At 45.5% G+C, this 14,918-nt stretch overlaps 1 protein-coding gene across 1 annotated transcript; it reads left to right on the top strand.

The window, feature by feature from the left end:
- On the top strand, positions 8,014–11,271 carry LOC8085451 (WUSCHEL-related homeobox 5). Its single transcript, XM_002458694.2, has 2 exons — positions 8,014–8,625; positions 10,468–11,271. Exons 1-2 carry the CDS (start codon positions 8,079–8,081, stop codon positions 10,941–10,943), a joined length of 1,023 nt encoding a protein of 340 aa, XP_002458739.1. The 5' UTR covers positions 8,014–8,078; the 3' UTR covers positions 10,944–11,271.

Below are 14,918 nucleotides of genomic sequence, written 5' to 3'. Positions count from 1 at the left end.
CAGGTGTCAATGTTGTCCAGTAAGGTTATATTTTGCTCGCTACGATTCTCAGAGATTGGGATTTTCACAATAGCTACGATGCATCTCAGCTGCCAGTGATAAGAGCATCTCAGACTTCCAATACAACCTCCACCAATAAGTATGTCTAATACTACATTTTAGATTTTTAGAAGATATAATCTCTCTCATACATGGGATCTATCTAACAATAATCTCTTCTAGTACGTGGGATTCATTTAGAATCTAAGACGGTTTCCAACAACCGTTATCTAAAATACATGGGATTCATTTAGAATCTAAGACGGTTTTCAACAACCGTTATCTAAAATACAAGATTCTTCAAGTAATACTACAGGCGAAGGATTCAATACTCATTTTTTGTTTTCTCCAACAAAGGCTTAAAGGAGAACCTTTTCTGGAAATGGGTGGAGAGAGTATGTTTATATTTGAGTTATACCTCTATTAACATCTAAAATCGAATCATCGATGTAGGTAGTTAGAGGCTATCTCCTGATCGAGACCGAGACTGCTAGAGGAGAGAGATCTTACACCGACTCATGGCTAATAAAAAATGATTTCTGGTTAGCGGAGGTGCAAGAGAAAAGTCACGATAGTTGTGCGCAGGGTTTGTAAGCTGCGATTCACCACGATAGATTCATGCAAAAGAAGAATCTGCGTTAACACGTCGATAGTTTTGCCTCCCCCCCCCGGCGCGAAAAAAAGCAATATAGATTCATGGAAAAGAAGAATTTGGGCTAACGTGTATGTTTTTTTAATTCCATGCACCGATTCACCCTGCATTACGAGCTTGTTTGGTTTGCACTATGGAGAATTGGTTAGACCCCTACAATAGATTCATCTCTGGCCAAGGACAGCCTAGCCAGGCCACCAAAAACGACCGTTTTTTTTTTACTACAAAAACGACCGTTTGACTGCAGGCTGTTGCTGCCTGGGCTTAATCACTACGGTAATGTACTTTCGTCTCTTCTGCTTTTTTTATGCTATAATCATTTACTCAGTGATAGGTGTGGCCGAAACACCTTTCTATGTTTTCTTACGTATCCATACCTTAAAGATATTATAAATTGTTAGCAAGCTAAATAATAAAATTATTTTTTTTACTATTAATTCATAAAAAACATTGGTTTATTTTAATTGTGTACCCAAATGATAATAAGTAAGGTTATATACACAATAAAATATATTCTCTCTTTATTAAACTTCTTAGGCACATGCTTTCAACCAAATGCACTATCTGTTTAATTGCCTGGAGAGGTAGATTTTATTAAATTACAAGCCACTTTGGAATAACACTTGCCTGCAACCATACGGAGGCCCATTTTCCCTGTTTGGACTTTGGAACAAGGACCTTTTTTTTTATAGCATCCAAGGACTTGATCTGGGCTAAAGTTTGAGCTTTGCCTTGAACACTTGATCTGTGGCTCCGGCCTCAAGTTTTGGAGGATCCGAAATTGCCAAAGAAGTCAAAACTAAAATATGGACACTGAAAACTTGGTTGTACGTACGTTTCTCGTGTCCCTGGTCTCGCCCATTCAGAATGTCTGCTCTGAATCTGCTCCAAGAGGTCCCTGTTCCACTGCTTTGTTTGATCCGATCGAGCTTGTTGTTGCGCACGGCACACGCACCACCGCGCTGCGCTGCGCTGCCGCTGCATATATACATGTCCGGATTTTCAGGATGTTTGACTCGGACGCCTCATGTCGTGTCGCCTAGCTTGCAGCGTCGTCGTCTAGCTCACGGGCGTTGGATCTTACGGTCCCGCCTCCTGTGCTGTGCTGTGCGTGCATACGAGCAAAGCCATGGCCGCCGACGGCTCGCGGCGCTCGCTCGATTGTTTCCCTGCCCCGTGCTGTTCACATCGCCTAAGAGCAAGGTCAATAATAGAGCCAAGTGCTTCGCTATAAGCCAAATAATTAGAGCCAAATTATACAATAAGTTGTCTCCTATTTGTCTCTAAAACACATTCTCTTTCTTCTTTCTTCTCACAACATTTGCTTTTTGGGCCCACTATTACCTATGCATCTGTACCCAGCTTGGTGCTTAACTAAGAGCCAAGCTATCATCTCTTTCCTCTCTTCTCTCATCCACATCAGCATTAGCTTGGCTATAAGCCCATTATTGTACCTACTCTAATGGCACGGCGTCGCGTTTCCCAACCGGCTCGTGCAGGCAGAGGCAGGCAGCGCAGCAGTTTTTAATTCGGATCGGTGATGCATATCCTTCCTCGCCTCGCCTCAAATGAGGCAAATCTTTTGCGCGGATCCTGCCGTGACCGTGAGCCAATGTCAATCCAATCCATGCGAGCCCATATCTAGTCAGAACGATGCAGTGCAGTGCATTGCATGCATTGGACACAGAAGTTTTCGCCATCCGGAGGCGATTGGCCGAAGGCGCGGGTAGGGTAAGGGGTAGCCTCCTGCCCCGGCAGGCTCTACCTCTACGCGGCTCTACTACGGCAGGGCCAGCCGGCCAGGGCACGCCCACGCCGTGGCAGTGGCACTTCCCAACGCGGCAATGCAAGCGCCAGTTTGCAGTGCTCCGGCCCGGCTTGTGAGGAGTAATGGCATGATGTATGGCGCGGCGACGTCTCGGCTTCGGCTACAACCTCGCTCGGATCACTGGGAAACGTGAAGCGAGATTCTCAATATCCGCCTGCCGAACCGTCTGGTCTGCTGCCCTCTCGGCTCGGCTCTCGCCTGAGCCTCGCATGCATCTGCATGCCCCCCAGCAAACACAGTGCACCACCACACCCACATTGATCCTGGCCTGTCTCCATTTCCCAATGTGCCTTGCCATTTCAATCCCTACCTATGGCGGCAAGCCTAGCTAGCTCTTCGCCTACGAATACATGGCCTCCTGCTTCTGTCCCGATATTAATCGGCTGGTCGTCACTGCCTCAGCTGATTACCATGCGTAGTACAGTATGAAGTGACCTATGATGGGAAATAGGCTCTGTTTAGATTGGAGATAAAAAAATTTTTGGTGTCATATCAGATGTGTCGGAACGATGTCGGAAAAGATTTTTTGAAACTAATAAAAAAACAAATTATGTAGCTCGTCTGGAAACTGCAAGACAAATCTATTAAAGCATAATTAATATGTCATTAGCACATGTGGGTTACTGTAGTACTTAAGGCTAATTATAGACTAAATAGACTTAAAAGATTTATCTCGCGATTTTCAACCAAACTGTGTAATTAGTTTATTTTTTTATCTACATTTAATATTCTATGCATATGTCTAAAGATTCGATGTGATAGATAAAAATATTTTAGATGGGTAACTCAACAGGGCCTAATAGCGAAAAAGATATCTAACCATTATTTTCTACTACCAAGCGTTCGACTAGGCCCTATTTAGATCTCGTGTCAGTTCCAAACAGTGGTTCCGATTTTTTTTTTCTGGATACATGACTTATATTTAGGCCTTGTTTAGTTCACCCCAAAAAGCAAAAAGTTTTCAAGATTCTCCGTCACATCGAATCTTGTGGCACATGCATGAAGTATTAAATATAGACGAAAGCAAAAACTAATTACACAGTTGAGCTGGAAATCGCAAGACGAATCTTTTAATCCTAGTTAGTCCATAATTAGATAATATTTGTCACAAACAAACGAAAGTGCTACAGTATCGAAATTCGAAATCTTTTCGGAACTAAACAAGGCCTTAGATGTGTAACAAAAACATAGTAAATACTCTCATCTAAAAAGACAAAACCAGTGGCCCCGTTTGGATCGGAGTATTTTCAACTATGGAGGAAACTGTCCCTATGTTTTGCTCACGTAAGTACGTTGAAAAAAAATACATTTAGTACGCACAAGACCGAGGCGAAAAGAGCAGAGAGGAGATAAGAGCAAGTATAATAACGTGTTTCAGCCAGTAAAAATGATACATGTTATCGGAAAAACAGCCACATTAAGTAAGTAATCCCTCTGTACCTATAAAAGTTGACCAAGACGCCTAGGTGGGGCTTCAAACTGCCAAACTGAGGGCCAAGACCTCAACGCACTAACCAACTGAACCATAAAATTTTCTTAGAAAATTACACCTGCACACATATTTAATAGGGGCAAAGAAGTATATGGAGCAAATACTAAGGCAATACATGTTTTATGAGAGTGTCATGCGCATTAATAAATAGGGTGCCACATAAGCAAAATTGCTGACTTGACAGGGTCATTAAATGAAGGAGTTTCATCAGATGAGAGAACAGTTTCATCCCCATGAAACTCATGTGGCTCGGTGACCTAGTTTATAGTTTTGGTAACTGTGTCATGAAACTATGCATTGAGACTGGTCTAAGAGTAAGGTCAATAATAAAGCCAAGTGCTTGGAAGCTAAGTGATTAAAGTCAAGTTACCTATGTATCTGTATGCTTGCACGAGAGTTAAGTTATCATCTCTATTATCTTTTCTCCTCCACATCAGCATTAGCTTAGCTATAAGTCTATTATTGTACTTACTCTAAGAATATCTCCGACTATGTCACCGGCTGAGGCAAATATCATCTGACATGGAAATATTGAAGAATGGAGAAAGTGACTCTCTAGCGACGAGAGATTCGCTAGTCGATTTCACTACGATCAAGAAGATGTGAGAGCAGAATTTGTGGCTAAGCTCTACAGGTGCGAGAGAGGAAATAAGATAATGTTTTTTTACTCTCTTACTCCTAGCCTAGCCAATGACATCGATCGTGTCACTAAGGATGCCCTAAACTTCTTGTCGGCTGCGGTGCAAGGTGCCTTGTCGGTGTTTAGACTAGTGGTCCCAACACTAACTAGTAAATTTATATCTACGTGTCCTAAACTGGATAGTGATGCAGGAAGAATATAGAAGATTTATGCTACTTCACACCGAGAATGCCTTACATCTAGTGTTAGAAAGAGATTTGTATTATCCCTTATTGAAGTGCTGGTTATAAGCAAGGTTTGAGACAGGGAGTGAGTCCGAGGTCCTGGCACCGTGAGTGGAAGATGTGCTCGGGAGGCGGTATGTTCCTGCTCTACCGTGCTTTGTCAATGCGTATGGATGACTTGGTGTGTGCAGACGTCTGTGAGTATATGTCCCTTGAATGGGACCCTGCCTCCTCCTTTTATAGCCTTCAAGGGGAGGCCATGGATACATATGTATGTGCTCTGGCGCTAGGGTCTTGATCTGAGGTGAGGATGAAGTGCGGCGTCATATGATGGCGATGTGGTTCTCTATCTCTTTGTGTTGTAGTCGGTCGTAGTCGTCGTATGGGCACGCCTGCTCCTATAATCTCTGTGCCGAGCCATGCCGACACTTTGGACTGTACTTGTAGAAATCGTGTTGACCCCTGTTCATTGTCCTATGTTGACTCCTGAGGCCTCCTTTTCTCGGTCCATGCTCCGGAGTTCTGACGGACGCGTGGCTACATGAGCCTGCTATGATGTCGATCATCATCCCTAGTCTTAGTCGGCACAGTGATGGGGGAAGTTGGCACAACAATAGAAGTAGATAGCATATATAGTGTCTGTTGTGCCCTGCTCTGCACGGCGTGGGCGCGGGCGTGGGGATGTGACCTATGTCTCATCTGATCGTACCACGGTCCTGTAGTAGGTGACATCATGGGGAGATCTCGAGCACTCCAATAAAGGAAAGGGCGCCTCGGCTCTCGGGTCGGGCGAGGCGAACCTCCCTAACACTGCCGAGGCTCCGGGGTCGGATCGGGCGAGTCAGAGATGGTTTGGTCTCGTCCGAGGCCTAACGGTTAGGTCTCGAGAGAGACAGAACTAGTAGACCAAGTTTCGGCTTTATCGAGGCTCAATGATCAAGTCTTGGGTGAAGCGGGAGGCTCCTATTTAGCTTTTCTAGCTTATTATTATTTTGTTTTTTTTAAAGGGAGAATGAGGTTCTTAGCTCTTTGCTTTGGATACCCCAGGTTATAATACCCGACACGCCTTTTCCCAGCCGGGTGCCAGCGAAGCTGAGATTTCTTTTCTCCTTTATAGTCCTCCTAGATTGATGCACATATGATCATTAAATGCTTACCATCTCTACTGCAGTCAGCCAAATAGCTAAGCCATAATACGAGTTAGCTGTATAACTACCTGTATATGACACGACATGGACTTACATATATTATATGATACGAAATGGATTTACAAGAAGCAGCTGGCTTTATTATTAGCCCCGCTCTAAACAGAAGAGCTCTAGCTCATTTCTCAGCTCATCATGTTTGTTGGATCGTTTTTACGGCTGATGCTGATGCTGATGTTGATGAGTAATGAATTTTAGTATCCTTGATAGTTGGATCCAAATAATTATTCTATACTAAAAAGAGTTAGCTACTACTCTCTGTATATTTCAAATCATAAAATATTTTAGTTTTTTTCTAGATACATAGTTTTTGCTCTTTAATTATATGGCAAAAGCCATACTCCCTTCATATCCGAAATTCTTGACATTTAGAATATGATTATGTTTACCAAGAAGTGATTAATTAGGTGGTAGTTTTTCATCTCGGTCTCTAATAACGGTTGTTGGTACTCTCTATACAAGAAAGCAGACCAACTCAACTAGCTAGTGTGCTTAGTGGCTTGAGTGCTATGCAACAGACTGCACAACAATGCAACCGACGAGCGACAGTGGAACATAGGAGCAGCTTCGCCAGGAGCAAATACACATCAAAGAAGCTACCACAGAGACCACAACGTCAAGCTCTGAGAAAAGAGCTCAACAAAAAAATTCATGTTGTATAGAGGGAGTATATATCTAGAAAATTTAAAATACTTTATAATTTAAAATAGAGGTAGTAGAAAATATATTATTAGCGAGGTGAAACTCGCTAACCAATGCTACGGAAAAGCCCGTTTCTTTCTTTCTTTGAAGCTCTCCATATTAGTAATATTCAGTTTATTAATGTAACAAAAAAAAGGAAATGCGACGGAACAACTCACTCCAGTCTGTTCGCCGACACGCTCTTCCATTCCATAATGAAAAGACTTTCACAAAGGGGCCTTGTTTAGTTCACCATGAAAACCAAAAAGTTTTCAAGATTCTCCGTCACATCGAATCTTGTGGCACATACATGAAACATTAAATATAGACGAAAACAAAAACTAATTACACAGTTTAGCTGTAAATCACGAGACGAATCTTTTGATCCTACTTAGTCCATGATTGGATAATATTTGTCACAAACAAACGAAAGTGTTACAGTACCGAAATCTTTTCACTTTTTCGGAAAACAAGGCCAGGATTGCAAAAACTGTACGGCGCCAGCAGAAGCTTGTGTATTGCGTTCGACTGGCGCACTTACTTTTAAACACTGCCGAAAACAGACCAGGCAGACGAAATCCCCGTAAAAACGAAAAGCCTGGTGCTGGCACAAGCAAAGAATTTCCTTTCATTCCCGAGGCGCCGATGGAGCTTCGTGCCATCATCGAGCACGCAGTCACGCACTCGCCAACTCCGGCGCGCTCGATCGCCTGCGTTTGCGCAGCCGCGCGCCAGCCACCGGCCAGCCAGCCCATTGTTTTCAGTGCCGCGTTGCGCAGTCTTCACACCGGTGGTTACGTGCACCGATCAGATCGAATTCGGAGCCGATCGATCGACACGGGCCACGCTTGCTTCGTGACCGTTACACCCTTCTCTACTGCTGGCAGAGGGTTGTTAATCACACAGTCAAATTCCAGGAAACGTACACGCTGGCCTGCCTGCCTGGCTGGCCGCTGCGGCGCCGTGCACGCTCGCGATCCATGCATCGTGCATCAGCACCCACGCGCGCCGGCCGAGTACGTCGGACGTCACGGTGCTTATCGCGACGACAAGGCTGCACGGCGCGCGTGCTGGGGAACACGAGACGGCTGCAGCCCTCCAGGCCGATCCCGGGGCCTTTGACTACAAGGCGACAGCCCACACCGAAACGCGGCTGCCGTTACAGCGCACGAGCACGCGCCCCGTCAGGGCCCTCTCACGCTCTCATGCACGCTTTAAAACCCCGCACGCCTCCACCCCGCGCCGCGCACACATCGCCCTCCTTCCTCCCCAAGAGCCGGCAGGCACAGGCACGCCGAGAGAGACACAGATCGAGCCATGGAGATGCCACCGCAGCAAGCCGCCGCCGCCGCCGCCAACGCCAACGCCAACGCCAACGGCGCCGCCCACGGGCAGGACGAGGGCGGGTCGTCGTCGCCGCCGCTGTCCCCGGCGTCCGCCGCGCTGGCGAACGCGCGGTGGAACCCGACCAAGGAGCAGGTGGCGGTGCTGGAGGGGCTGTACGAGCACGGCCTGCGCAACCCGAGCGCGGAGCAGATACAGCAGATCACGGGCAGGCTGCGGGAGCACGGCGCCATCGAGGGCAAGAACGTCTTCTACTGGTTCCAGAACCACAAGGCACGGCAGCGCCATCGCCAGAAGCAGGACAGCTTCGCCTACTTCACCACGCTCCTCCGCCGGCCCCCGCCGCTGCCCGTGCTCCCCATGCAGCCCGCGCCGCCGTACCTTCACGGCCGCGTCCCGTCCCCGTCCCCGTCTCCGGCGCCGGCGCCGACCGCGATCGCGATGCCGCCGCCACCGCCACCGCCGTCGCCCGCTGCATGCAACAACAACAACAACAACAACAACAACGGCGGCGCGCGTGGTACGTGTACTATCATCACCTCATGATTGGTCTCTGTACTGTCTTTCTTATTTTACCAGTAGCACAGCTAGCGTCGATCGTCTTCCATTCCATTCCATCCATATCGTCGATTGTTTTCGTAGCTTTTGCGCGTAGAGTATCGAAGGATAGCATTGAAGGCTTACCATTCCACTCCGGCCGATTCATGGCTTCCACGCGTGTGCGTGCGATAGTCAACGCTGACGTGGTGTCGTTTGCAGTGCTCACTGCTGCATATAATGCTTGCGCCAATAGCCGTCTTTTTTCTTGGCTGTTTCCTTGTCAAAGGTTTCTTTTGTGAGCGAGCGTGCGTGTGGGTTGCAGGACTACCGGGCAATTGACGTGCATGGTCATCCGTGGGCCCACTGGTGCAGGGACACGAGGCCAACATGGTCGTCGTAGAGCACTGGCCACACTAGCAGTAAAGTCCACTCTGTTTGTGCTGATCCACGGCGCATGCGTGCGTTGCATGCACACGCCTGCTACTTGTGCTCACAATAATATGTGCGTGTGCATTGTGCATGACCTGCTGCCTGTACTGTGTGCTCATAGACTGCTGACACCTCACAGTGTTACCGCTTCCTTTTTTCTCGTCCGCCTGGTGTGGCACCGTAGTAGGGCCTGTCCCTTGTTTTCCATCTTCAGCAGCACTGTGCACTGTGGTAGCGAAGCGAACCCTCGTAGTCATGGTCACACGATTTTTAACGCTGCCGGCCTGCCTATGGTTGTTGCTGCTGCCGCTACCCTTTTGTAGCTCCTGTCCCTCGTGCATGCATGCTTTGCTTTGCCCCAGGTTTGAAGGAATTGAAGGCCATGCCTGCAGCCTTCGGAGCTCAGGCTACAGGCTGCCACCGAAATGGCCAGACACATCATTCCTCAGCCTGCTTCTTTTTCCCATTGTCCATTCAATGCCTGTCAGCCGACCCTTATCGTAATGACGAGCAAACATTTCCCCGTAAAAAAATGATCGTGTACGTTTGGTTGCGTCTAGTCTGCTCATCACTTCGTCTTGTTGTAGGTAGTATTAGGGCACTCCCAATACAAGACTCTATCACAGAGTCCAAGATAATTAATTACATATTATTTATGGTATTTTACTGATATGGCAGTATATTTATTGAAAAAGAGGTAGAAAAAAATAAGACTCCAAGTCTTATTTAGACTCCAAGTCCATATTGTTCGAGGTAATAAATAACTTTAGACTCCATGATAGAGTCTGCATTGTGAGTGCCCTTAGTAGCATTAAATTCTTTGCAGATACGCAGGCTGGTAAGGCCCGTTTCCCATCTAAATTTTTTTCGTCCATCTAATCGAATCTTTGGACACATGCATAGAACATTAAATGTACATAAAAAATAAACTAATTACACAGTTTGATTGAGAAACGTGAGACGAATCTTTTAAGCCTAGTTACTCCATGATTTGCCTTAAGTGCTATAGTAACTCACATGTGCTAATGATACATTAATTATACTTAATAGATTTGTGTTGTAGTTTCCTGACGAGCTATGTAATTTGTTTTTTATTAGTTTTTAAAAACCCCTCCCGACATCCTTCCGACACATCCGATGTGACACCTAAAAAATTTTTATCTCCAATCTAAACAGGCCTAAATCTCTTCCATTGAAAGTGTTCATCTCGTCGGTTCGCACAACCATCATCAGAGATGCATGGCAGTAATGAATTAGATCCTTCTTTTTAGGAGAAGTTTTACCATGCCTAGCATGCCGACTTATTTCGTTTAGCTCGCTATGTGCTATGCTTGACATCGATTAATATGATCGCTAACTTGGAGTCAAATGGATAACCATACGTTCCCTGCAGTGATGTACAGGAATGCATTCTACATGCCTGCGCCGCAGGCGCCCCCTGCAAATGCTGCCTACTACTACCCGCCACCGCAGCAGCAGGTGACAGTCATGTACCAGTACCCGAGAATGGAGCTCGGCCAGGACAAGATGATGATGACCACAGCCGCGGCGCAGCAGTACCCGGCCGTCATGTTCCAGCAGGCCGGCGCCGCAGCTACCAATGGCGCCGGACCAGCGGAACGCGTCGGCCCCAGGCGCGAGACGCTCGAGCTGTTCCCGCTCAAGCCCACCTTCGTGCTGCGGCGCGACAAGGGGCGCGCTGGCGGTGGCAGCGCCTCCGCCCTGACGTCGGCGTCGACGGCGACGGCATCCGCTTCCGCCTCCGAGGAGTCGGAGGGCCTGGAGAGCGGCAACTGCAACGGCGAGGAGCAGGAGGCGCCCGCGCTGCCGTTCTATGACTTCTTCGGTCTCCAGTCCGGCGGCCGCTGATGAGATCGATCAGGCGGAGCGAGCGAGTGAGGAAAGCTGAACGCGCCAGACGTTCATGCGATCTCACTTGAGTCGATGGACCCGTTGGCGGTTGCCTTTTGCTGAGTCATTGGTGTGCTTCATCAACTCGAAGCCTATGCCGAACCAATGCAAAACTGTTTACATTGTTAAGTTTTCGCACCGATCTGTAGCAACAATGTAGTGGTTCTTTAAAATGCTACTAGTAGGTGCCTTTTCATTCCATCCTTGTTGATCATTTTTCTTCGCATGTTCGGTTCTACTCATGGATGATTGTTAGTAATAGCCAGAGTAATTAAGTTGCTATCGACATTCCTTCTATATAGCGCTATATTTGCTTCTGTATCTATGCACTACTCGGATCGACCAGTAGTACTTTTTTCTGTAGGAGGGATGATTTCATTCATTCAAACCTATAAGGAGTACAAGTTACATAAAAAGAGCTTCATAAAAAGAAATTATGTTGGTGCTGTCATAGGTCCTATCCATCAACATCTGTTGTCTTCTTCCTCTCCGATCGTCAATGCCATGCTAGGTCGAAGGAACCGGAGTTGACTCATCCACAAGGTATGGCCACTAAAGGCCATTATAGTTTTTGAAGCCACAACGTGTGCCAGGGAGACACATTGAGGCTACTTAAAACAAGGCAACATCGCCACAAGGGTAGAAGAAACCCTTTCCTTCTGAGGAAGTTAATTTGAGTGACGGCACTACCGAGTACCAACTAGACAGAACCAGTAGATGGGAGAAGGACCTCAACCAAGTGAGGAGATGAAACACCACCCTCTCCATCATTAGAGGAAGCAAAACATACCTCATTGTTGCGTCTTTGGAGAACACCCTAGATGTTGCATCCTCACCATAGAAGTAAAGAAACCATAAATCTCATTAGAATGCAACACCTGCATTGTCTTTTTTTGAGGAACCATAAAAAGCCTCGTGCAAGAGAATCATTAGGTATGTATTAATAGAGAAGAAGCAACATACAACAAAATACACTAAAAAAACCATCCACACAACAAAAGCAACAACACGACAACCACCATAAAAAACTGACCACAAAGCTACCAAAACAAGGGATGAGCAAAAGCCACCTTGCACGCTGTAGCGAATAGGAAAAGAGTTTGGGTATGATGAAGGTCTCTACGACGATGCCTCCGAAGAGGAAACGACATCCATAGATGTTGCCAAACACTAATAAGGGACCAAGGTTTTTCAACCTAAAACCCTAAGTAGGAGACCTCACGACAATGCCTCCGACAAACACCTTCATTGTCATGGGCAAAGCTAACCCTAACTGACATAACCACGTTCACCTATGCAACCCAAATTGACCCGTTATTTTTTTTACAGGACAAGTGCAGGACTGATTTTCAATAATAAGTTAGATCACAACAATACTAATTCATTTTATTTGTGCAAGGCGAAGATTCAATCACTTAGCCGACATTAAGAAGTTATTGGTGCCTTGTTGAATTGAAATAAAGAATATCCATCTTTGATGATTTTGTTGGCATCCAACTATTCTCAAATTGGTTTATTCAAGAATTCGAAATATCCTAATGCGGTAAAAGAATCGAATCCTAGAATTCCTATTTGAGATATTTTTAGGCTCTTAGGCGTTATTATATCTAGTATATCAATTTTTTTATATTACTATTTATTAGTGCATAATAAGATCTTGTAAAAAAAACGTGTTCCTTGACAATTTGAAACAAACCTTCCAAGTACTTCAAGGATTTAAATACTCTTTAATAGATGAAAATAAAGGATTTCAAATTTTGATAGTAACATCATGTTGGAGCCATTCCATTTGAATTGACACTTTCTCTGTCTATTTAAATCACACACAAAAAAACTGGTCTGTCCCATCATTTATGCGCAAGGCATCAGAATCGCGAAGCGATTTCAAGCCCATATTTGTGGTGGGCTAACTTCTCCAGCAGTCCAGTAAGGTTTCAGCCCACTAAAGAAAGCCATAGGCCGGCAAAACCAGGCACCAGCTTCACACTTATCGGCCCGGTCCTGCATTCCAAGTTAAATTTCGCGTTTCCCAGCCCGCGTCCTGGCTGATAAGCCATTTCGCAGCGGTGCAACGATATGAACCGGTAACTGGTTGTGCTTTGAAATGTCTAATCGTTCTTTAGCTGTGATATTAAAAGATTAAAATTTCCTATAAAAAAGATTAAAATTTGCTAGTAGTACACGAAGGGTGATCGATAGACTGAACTAGCGCACTACTTTGCAGCCGAGTATAATTCGTTCCGGAGCCAGAAGATTCTGCACTGCGCGACGATGAACCTGTGAGTCTGCTACGTACTGGACTCCCCAAGAGGCAGATTGGCTCACCAAGGTGAAGCTTGGCCTCAAGCGGTTCCATGGGACACAATGCAAAAACACGAAACGTAACAAACCACTTACACGCGGATATCTTAAAATAGAGGCGGTTAAAAGCTCGATCTTTGCAACCACGAGAATTTGTGGCCACAAACATAACAATGCCATGATTACAAGCACTAGTATTTGTGCCAAAAAAAAGGAGGAACTACTTGATTTTTAGTTAGATGCTAATGAACGGCGAATTATTTTTAGTGCATCGCTAAATGAAAAGGGTATTAATGCAGATACTCTGTAGATGGCATAGTACAGCAAATGGGGGAGTACGACATTACACTAACAGCAGATGCAGGAAAGGGTTTCGTTCATCTATTTCTTAAGCATATCTTTTCAGAGCGTGCAGGGTTCCATACTTGGCGTGTCCTTCTGCATCTACTTCTCACATGAAAAAAGCAAGGCACCAACCTCTAATTGAACGCGTCGTCGCAAGAGTTGTTGATGGCATCCATCGCCCTGCCTGCAGTTGTTAGCAATTTAGCATCATCACGTGTTTGTCGTTGGTTTGGAGGTCATGTCCAGATAAAATAAAACCAAAAGAGCAAAGACTAGGCTTCATTGCGGTCATGGATCTGTCAAACAGCTAGAGGAGGCTGCATAGCTTTTGTGGACGGCGATGGGAACCTAACCATCCGTAATTTCTGCCCCGGACACGCACGCTCAAGCGTGCTAATTGCTAAACCAAGCCAGAGCAGAAAGATCACGGGTTTGTCTTCTGAAAGATTGAAAGTGCATCATGTCATTTTATTTATTCTTCAGCCTCTGTCAGGTGATCTTGGAAGTGCCATGAAATCAGGCCTGTGCTTTTGGGGAAACAAACAAGCTGCGGAGTTGAAGTCAGGTGGTTTGTGCTTTTCCAGGACCAGGAGATATATTGGACTAAAATCTCGCATCAAGATCAAGCTAGATGAGTGCAACTTCCTTTTTTCTTGCCATTTTCTTTTTTGCTACTGCATAACAGCAATTTTATTTCTCGACGATTTTATACAGGGTAGGGAGTTTACATGGATCTCGTTAGATCCATGGGACCAGTGGACAGGTGGCCATCAGCCTCACAAAAGTAGCACCAGAGATTCCTTCAGATCTCCATCATTTCTGGAGCTTTTCCACGCTAGGGTGCTCCTTAATCATGTTACTATTATAAAAACTAATTCTGACTCCAATTTGTACGAAAGATATTGTATCTTTTGTGCAATTCGATGCTGCAATATTCTTCTGGTTCGGTTCTTATACTAAGGGTTTGTTTGGATCAATTGGACTTGCTGTTAGTCTAACTAAAGTTTAGTCATATGGACTACTGAGAGGCACAAACAACTAGTCTAGCTACTAGCTGGAAACGGATATATGCAGGTGACTAAGTTTAATTCAGTGATCCAAACAGACCTTAAGTAATAGCTGCTGGAAACGGAAACGACTGTACTCATCCTTGAGTAGTCTGCAGTAAGTACAGTCAGTCCTTGTGTTCACCATAGTGCAAGCATATCAGAAAGACAGAAACTAGTACCACCACCAAAAGTCCAGTCTTTTATCAAGAGAAAAAGTAGAAAAACAACAGCAGAATAG

This window comes from Sorghum bicolor, chromosome 3 (assembly GCF_000003195.3).
Source record: "Sorghum bicolor cultivar BTx623 chromosome 3, Sorghum_bicolor_NCBIv3, whole genome shotgun sequence".
NCBI lineage: Eukaryota > Viridiplantae > Streptophyta > Magnoliopsida > Poales > Poaceae > Sorghum > Sorghum bicolor.
The sequence above is the reverse complement of the archived record's forward strand: the minus strand, read 5'-3'. Positions and strand labels throughout refer to the sequence as shown.

Excerpts from the sequence above, each read along its gene's own strand:
- LOC8085451 (XM_002458694.2), top strand. The coding sequence starts at position 8,079 with ATGGAGATGCCACCGCAGCAAGCCGCCGCCGCCGCCGCCAACGCCAAC. Across the intron at positions 8,626-10,467 it reads CAACAACGGCGGCGCGCGTG|TGATGTACAGGAATGCATTC; the intron begins GTACGTGTACTA and ends CGTTCCCTGCAG.